The 8,854-nt window shown below is 37.9% G+C and overlaps 1 protein-coding gene across 1 annotated transcript; it reads left to right on the plus strand.

The window, feature by feature from the left end:
- Positions 1–291: 291 nt before the first annotated feature.
- On the plus strand, positions 292–6,385 carry LOC140232637 (NADH dehydrogenase [ubiquinone] 1 beta subcomplex subunit 9-like). Its single transcript, XM_072312738.1, has 4 exons — positions 292–399; positions 3,436–3,578; positions 4,257–4,312; positions 5,197–6,385. Exons 1-4 carry the CDS (start codon positions 308–310, stop codon positions 5,365–5,367), a joined length of 462 nt encoding a protein of 153 aa, XP_072168839.1. The 5' UTR covers positions 292–307; the 3' UTR covers positions 5,368–6,385.
- Positions 6,386–8,854: the final 2,469 nt, after the last annotated feature.

Here is an 8,854-nt window from a genome sequence, read left to right on the forward strand (position 1 = left end):
TTCTCATTCTTCTGATCTCCTGTTTTCTCCTGTTTTTTTCTTTCTTTCCTTCTTCTTCTTCTTCTATTTCTTGTCCTTCTCTTTTAACCCTCTTTCTTTTTCCTCCTCTTTCATCATAGCATTTTAATTCTGCTAAAATTTTGATTCTTTATCTTGATTGTGTTTTATGTTTTCCTATACATGTACTCTTCATCTTGGCCTAACTTCATTCAGGCAGGGAGGTGGGATCTCTTCCCACCTCCCTGCTTCATTCGTGCGTTTCTGATCTGATCGATTACTGCTCATGATCGATATTAGTGCTTTCAACATGTCGGCGACGAAAGTACTTTCACACGCTCAAAGAGTGTTAAGATTGTACAAGAAATCTGTGAGGCATCTGGAATCATGGATTCCTGATAGGTAATTTGAAATAGACCCTCTATTCCTACTTACTTATCTGGTGTGCACGAATGTTGTAGAGGTTATCCTTGGTAATTTTTAGGTACCCTTCGCCTTTTAGTTGTCCGCTTCTTTCCTACGCCGTTTTTGTGCACGGTCCCATTCTAACAGAACTACGTGAGTAAACCAGGTTATAATGCATGTAACGTTACATTAATTCAGTGCAGTGGCGAAGAGTCTTACTTAGCTAAAACTATTTCTAATTCTATGTAGGAAAACTAAGTGGTGTTCGTTCGAATGCTTATATGCATGCACGCTGCATGCCCAAGGCAAATCAAGAGTCACTACTGACATGGCTGATGCTGGTATGTACGTAATCATCGAGAATTTCTGTTTGGCGATTGGTTACGTTAGAGTCAAAGAGACCATTTGAGGCAACCTTTCACAATTTCTCTACCACTGCCTCAACCACCCCCACCGGCCACTTAACGTGTTAGGCCTACTTAATACTTAGTACCAGTACCAGATCAGCAGGGTACATAATAGGATTTCTTCAGGAATACAAGAGAGATGCCAAGTTTCTCAACTGGCTGGGAGTGAGAAAGAGTGTGAGTGTGGTTGTGAGTGTGACATCATCAGCTCAGCTCATTTTCGCTAAATCACTGGTAATTTAGCGAAGCAACTAAAAGGTGGTGTGAAGGGGATGCCACTCCCCCATTGAGCTTTTTCATTTTGTAATTATAAATTGTCAATTACAAGTTCGCGTACGCTTAGTCTACAATAGGGGCCTAGTACAATTTTGCCTGCAGGCAAATTTTCATTGAGGTCCAAAATTGGGGTCTAACGTCAATTACTGTACCATTAAGTCACCACTACCGAAAGTCGCCAGACATTCACATCACATGTAATGCGTGCCGCGATTGGAGATCAGCTGGGACGACGGATTTTCATCTTTCTTAAAAGACATTTGTAATTCACCTTTTTCCTCCATAAAAACACAATTGTAATCCAAATGTATTTTACCATAGTTAACAGCTAACAAAACCATTTGTAATGCGAGAATATTTTTGATTTCGAATGGATTTCAGGTGGCAGATTATCAAAAGTTTTTCAAACGCAATGATGCACAATGCATCCTACATTGAAGTGTGTGTATATCATGCACGCTAATAATACAGGGCATACTATAATGGGCGGCAAACTAATTCAGTGCCTATTTTTCCATTTTTTCTATAATATTGAATGTGAAATAATTATGATTATGTTGGGTGGATTTAATGCAATTTATTGGTAGTGAATTTCGGTAGATTCGTATAATTGAACGAATGATTAGAGCTACTTTTTTGTGTGAGTTTCTCGGGTTAAATGTATGCTGATATAAGTTCATTTTAGTGGGTTTTTTTTTTTCTTTTCATCCTGAAACAGCTGTTCATGTATCATGTTTGTGTGTAAATGTACTTATATACATGTATATATTTGTGTAACTATCAATTGTGGTGTGGTGGACTGGATCCACTGTATTTCTTTCCTTGTACTTACCTGCCTGTGGGCAGGTAGTATCCTAGGAATATTATCACATGCTTTTATAATTTGCAAAGGAAATAAAGTATGTTATATACGTATATACTTAGTGGCAGTGGCAGAATTTTTAGAGACCCCTTTGGATTATTCATTCAGAAAGAAAAATAGCTGTCAGATACAGCTATTTGTTGGTTTATAGATCTAGGTAGGGTACCTATAAATATTTAATAGGCCTACTCTAGCCAACAAAAAGAATAAGGAAAAAGTACTTTACTCAGTTCAGCATAATAAGTGGGCTTCTCATCCAATGTTGTTGATCTACCTTCTGCAGTTTGTTTGTTTGTTTGTTTGTTTTTTGTTTTTTGTTTGTTTGTTTTTTTTCTTCTGTTTGGGAGGCATGAGAAAATGATTGCTTGGCGGGTGAGCATGAAATGGGTTGCCAGACTCACTACGGTGTGAGAATTGGTAGGTCTGGAACACTGGCATGTGGTATAGAAAGAGATTTCTGGAAAGAATGGGAACAAAGAAATTGCAATTTTCGTCCAGGCTTTGCCTTTGCAGGGATTGACTGTGACTGGTGCGATGCAGCAAGAATTTGAAATAAGAATAAAAAATTTGTTGTGGTAGGCTTGCTTGTGATTACTCTGCGAAGTGCCCCTCTCCAATAGTTTTGGTTATGTCATTCACATCCAAGTAATGACAACCCAGATGTTTAGGGGCCATGCACACTTTAAAGACCTTAAAATTTCTCTCTTTCTTTACAGAATGTAGTTGTAACATGATGTTCTCACAAATACATTTTTTCTTTGCTCAATTTTTCACTAATAAATAAATTTTTTGTAACTACATGTACACTGTATACACAGCCCAGTCACTGTAAATAGCATCAGTCTACTTTTTTTGTACCGTAGTCTATTGTACCGTAGTACAGACAGGCAACTCCAGTATTTGATAAGGAAGTCCTCGGGACTAGCAGTTTTCTTCCATTAGGCCTAGGGGTATATCAAAATTTTGTTGTAGCTGAACAATAAACAGGCAGGGAAAGCAATCACCTATAAGGACTACACACAACAAGAAAAGTCACGGGAGGGCTAGGGACACAAAATAAAGAAGACAAAGGGGAAGGAACGGAGGTTATGGGCAAGGAGCCCAACAGGAGGGGGATTAAAGTAGGAGGGTGGACAGACAAAAGGCAGAGGAGGGTCAGTGATGATCCCAAGGACCATGGGGGCAACCTGTGAAGGATAAGGTTGAATAGGGAGGCAACGTCAAACAAGGAGCAGCAGAGGGATAAAGAGGGGAAAAGAGTGAAATAGCAGTGTGTGTGTGTTTGTTTTTGTGTGTGTGTGTGTGTGGGGGGGGGGGGGGGGGGACCAGAGCAAGCAGCGAGCCCTAATCTGGTGTACCAAGAAGAGGCAACATAATGAAAGTGAGAGTCAACCAACAAATGCAGTTACCAAACAGATCAAAGTATGTATATTTAGTGTGTTACAAAATGTCTTGGTATGATTTACATTGACTCCATTCTGTTCGCAGGCCCAGCTTTAGATATGAGGCAACTGTTCTGCGGGCCAGGTTTGATGAACACAAGAATGAGACAGACATGAGGAAAGCAGCAGAGATCCTCAGGGCAGGAGAAGAAGAATTCTGGGAAAAGCAGCACCCCCAGCCTTATATATGTGAGTAGATTTGATGTAACCCATCATATCTGCCGTGTCCAATGGTACTGTAACTACAGTCAGCCTTGCTTTTAAGTCAAATTGTATAATCACCTAAGTCTAAGGGTCTTTTCAAGTCTTCTTTTTATATTCTGCTGATATTAATCCCTCATAAGTTGAATTTTCTCTAAGTCGAAGCTATTTCTTCAGTCAAAATAGATTTGACTTAGGCAAGGTTGACTGTACATTTACTGTATAAGGTAGTCTACATTTCATGCTGTTTTAGGTTTTGTGAATTTCACGAGTCAACTGCTGTTCAAGAAATTTACTCAAAATAATGGTGCCTCCATTCTTTATTCCCTCCAGTTCTAACAGTGCTGTTCAAGCTTGTATTTTTGCATGAAGTTTGCAGAGTATTACTTGTTTGTAGGGGTATAGCATTTCTAAATACAAACTGTAATGGTAATCACATTGTTTTCATGTTGATTCTTTGTATACAGTAATGACATTACATATAAATTGCAGTTTTGCGCATGCTTTACTCTTGATTAGTCTAAAATAATATACCAGGGTATGAACAATACATTTGTGGTGGTGACCTTTTACTTACAGACATACAATATTGCTTTGACTCACTTTTTTACATTAAGTAATCAGAACATTTTAACTAAAATCTATTCTTGTGCATTTTTCCCACAGTTATTGATTCACAAGGAGGAACACGGTTTGAACGCAATATCCCAGCCCCTGAATGGGTAAGGATGCATATATTTCTATGACAAAAGAAAATGAAACAGTGGAAAATTAAATTTATTATTTTTGTAAATGTTGATCATAATTGATAAACATGTGTTAGATTTAGGTTGTGTCGAATGCAAGTGGAAAATATCCAAGTCTGCTCAAATTGTTGTATGATGAAGGTTACCAGTCATGTTTTATCAAGGAGTCTGAAAAAAAAAAAAATCTTGAAAATCTACTATTCCAACTCTATGAAACCTGTGGAGGGAGTTAGTTTAGTATGTTAGTGCTGTGACTGGTTGATGTAAGATGTGGGGTTTATGTGCTTGCTCTGTTTGGCCCTTGTGAGGGACAAAAAGTTGAAAAAAAATTGCTTACTTTCAAGATCCTTCTTCATCTTCCCAAGTATTTCAGCTCAAAATGTACAGCTAGAGCAAAGTTTTATGTAGTATGTAAGTGTCTTGATGGGCAAAGAATGAAAGGCTTTCTTGTGCAGTCCTTGGGGGCAGGCATCCAATGGCAAAAGCTTGCAATTTGATGTTGGAAAAGGGTCTATGAAAAATATCAGAATTGCTTTAGATTATGCCTTTAACTGCATTTTGCTTCAATTCTGACAGGGCAAGTCATTCTTTACAAAGTCCAAAGATGTGTGAGGAATCTTATATGTACTGTCATGTCCCAAAATTAACTTACCATGCTCAAATGAATATTAATATGAATACGAATACAAATACGAATATGAATACAAATACAAATTTATGCGATGATGATGATGATGAATATGATTATGATGTTGATGATGATGATGATATGTGAGAATAAGGGTAACCTCTGAGTGTGAGTACCTTTTTTTTTTTTTCTTCTCTCTCATCAAAATCTCCCTGTCTGGTCAATATGACAGGTGCTGGACAACTGGCATCCAACTGAGAAAGCAAGCTACCCTTACTACTTTGCTCGCCGTGAAAAGCGCCTTGCAGCTGAGAAGGCAAGGTGGGATGAGCTGGTGGAAGAAGAGAGGCAGCTGATAGCTGAGGGCAAACTGCCTCCCAAGGATACACTACCAGCATCATGAGCTTCTCACCCTAGAATCTTCATAGTCGAGTTCTAGCAGTAGAAATATAGTATACTCTAATTGATACCATGGGGGTTTATTTCAAGGTTTGAATCACCAGAAAATCAGTTACAAGCATCTCCACATTACCAGAAAACTCTCCAGTACCTGTAATGCTCGTTTAAAAGGATGTTTTTCACCATGTATGAATCTTTACATGGTATATTTGGGATTAGGACTTATAAACCTTCTGCAAATAAGTCACCAAGCTCAAAAGTACATCATAAATTGACAAGATGATAAAATGATAACCAAGAAGCATGTATGGAGTGCTGATTGAAGCTACAAATGTATTGTTGAATTTTGTGATTTCCAGAATGTGTGAGTGTCATACGGTACTTCAATGTGTGCATACTTCATCTCTACAAATCTTGCCAACAATTTTGTGTTAATTCATTGGAATGTAAGTTCCAGACATAAGTTGTTGCTAGGTTTGGCAAACCACTAAATAGCTCAGGTTGTTATGTGTAACTTCTCTCTTTGAAGTATGCATACAGTTTAAACATTTTGATAGTATGTTAAAAAAACAAACTAACAAAACTGTGCTGTTAAAACACTATGATTTTATCAGTTGGAATGATAGATTTGGTATGAAAAAGAGAGCAAGTCTTGATAGAATGAAAAACCAAAGTGAGACATTTACAAGTGACTCCCCATTATACTGGTGTACAGTATCTGCTCTGTTTCAAAATTAATGCCAGATATTGTGCATTAGAGCATTTCCATCAACCAATGAGCCATATGCTTCCTTTGGATTTGCGCACATATAAAGAAGTAGTCAAGTTAGTCATGAAATGCTTCAGACAGGCGTCATTAACTTGTGTGTTACATCTTCAGTGAGTGACAAAATACTGGGGATTTTCCATGTACACCATTGTTTTGGATTGTGTGCATATGGGATGTGGTGTGATTCAACCTTGTCCAATGTACAGATGTGTGATATCACAAATATTAAAAACTATTTGAAATGAAAACAAAAGTTCACAAAATACATGCATGTGTTTATTTGAGTCAAATATGTCATTGTAAAAAAGAGTACAATTAGTAATTTATGGTGTGTAGAAGGGAAGTGTGTAACAAAATCATGATAATTTGACACACACGATACATTTTGTATGTGATGTGATTCTGTTATGAGACAATAGGTTTGTCAAATGAAACATTAATTTCTTTAACCTTTCAAAGCAGACTCTCATCATCAAACACTGTCTTCCTGTATCAATGTTGGACATTTCTAGCAGGAAAGATGTAGAAAGTGAGCGAGAAAGAGGGTAGAGGAGATAAGTCAAGGATGAGAGTGATAGAGGATGGTAGAAAATACACTGTACCTTGAAGTTTTGATAGATGGAAGATGGTGATGAAGAGTGACCTAGTGAGGAAATTGTTCAAGTAATAGGATCAGATAGAGGGCAGTAAAGGGTGTGAGAGATGGTGCAGGAGAACTAAAGGTACCCAGAAGGAATTAGTAATATTGGAAAACATAATTGTGCGTACATTACTGTAAAAGTAGATATTTTTTGTTTCTGCTGGGCAAGATGAGTTTCACATGTTTTTAATTCCGCAGAATCAAGACCTCACCTACTGGAATGTATGGCAAGCAAAAATATTAGCGTGCTTTTATTTTCACGCTAGTTTCTGGTTGCGTGAAATGCATGACAATTTCCACTTTTACAGTATACCGGATGTCAGAAAAAAAAAAAAAAATGCAACGGAATCCTCTGCAGTGATAACTTTGAAAATAGTGAATCAATTCAAATACAATTTCACGGTATGAAACTATAACTTAATACCCACATCTCACAGAAAACCCCATCCGATTTGCTTCAGTGGTCAAAGAGAAATGAGGATCTTTGTAGAGCATGTCAAGAATCCCTTCCCTCCAAGTTCGGTCCATTCATTGTGTGTCACACAATATGCAGTTCCCAGAGCATCCATGTGCTGAACTTGGAAGAAACAGGCCCATGACATTTCTCTGTGACCACTTGACCAAATTGAACAGGATTTTCAGCAAAATATAGGTAAGATGTTATATTTTTAGACCCTGAAATAGCATTCAAACAGTTTAATCATATTGAAAGTTATCAATGTGGAAATCCATTTATTTCTTCTTCTTTCTTTCTTTTTTTTTCTTTTTTTTTTCTTTTTTTTTTGGGGGGGGGCATGGTGTATAGGGGGAAGATGGAAGGTTTCACAGAAATACTAGTACTTTAGTAGTTGAAAAATAGTCTCATTGATTATAGTGAGAGGAGGATACACATAGTGCACAAGTAGATGTGCTTTGATAGATCAAGACAAAAAACATAGCAAATAAAGTGTGAGCTGGGGAGCAAAGAAACAAATGATTAGAGATTGATGATTAGAAACTGACAGATTGAGAGAGAGAGACAGCAAGGGGATCTGGATAGGGAGAGAAGATTATGGTAATTGAAGAGGGAATTGAAAAGTGGATGGAGTGATGTTGAGAGTATAGCATTTGTTGGATTGAATGAATGATAGACTGTCAAAGAAAAGGGAAGCTGGAGGAGAAAGAATGAGAGGAGTCTCTGGCATTTGAGGCTATAAATGAGAGAAGATTATATTTAGGGGATGAGAGGGAGAGCAGGTGAGATAAGCAATGGTAGAGGGAGAGGGGGACAGGGTGGTAGACAGAAATATTGGAGGAAGACAAATGAGATAGGGTGTAGGCAGAGAGAGAGAGAGTAGTGAGAGAAGGAATTTTTATGGTAAGGCAGTTGTATAGAGTAAGGATAAATACATGTATATCTGTACCAGTTTGATTAAGGATGTTGATTTTATGTGTGTGTGTGTGTGTGTGTGTGTGTGTGTGTGTGTGTGTGTGTGTGTTTACAGTAAGTTTATGTCTTGAACAGCTGCATACTTTGTGGAGGCCTAATGTACTAAGTATATGAACATTTTGTGAAATAAAGGGGGGGAGGGTTATAGATAAATGAAAAGTTAGATAAAGATAACATTGTTATGTTGTTATGTAGCAGCACTTGTGGGTGGAAAAAACATCTATCATCTGTGATAATCTTCAACAACCATATTACACTAGTTTTCCTCATATGAGAACATACAAAAGAAAAAAGTCAATGACTTAAAGCGGGAGTCTACCTTAGTAGATGATTTATTCTCAGCAATACACATGCATCATCAAAATGCTGCAGTATCTAACAGTGCTAGTAACAAAGCTTTTCCCCGGTGGAGAGGAGAAAAATCTCTTCGACTAGTAGTTGGGCCTTTAAGAGTGTCTGGCGGCTACCCCCCACCACTTAAAACGTCTGGCAGTGGTCATTCATTTATCCTGTAAGTGTAACGAACAAGTTCCAGTTGTTTTCATGGGGTTACTTTTCCAGCTAGGCTAGCCTAATTTTGAGGGGTCCTTTTTTTGGCCCTCCTGGCCACACCCACCACCGATGACCAGCCAGACGTGCATTTCCATACTTAG

This window comes from Diadema setosum, chromosome 9, assembly GCF_964275005.1.
Source record: "Diadema setosum chromosome 9, eeDiaSeto1, whole genome shotgun sequence".
Taxonomy (NCBI): Eukaryota; Metazoa; Echinodermata; class Echinoidea; order Diadematoida; family Diadematidae; genus Diadema; species Diadema setosum.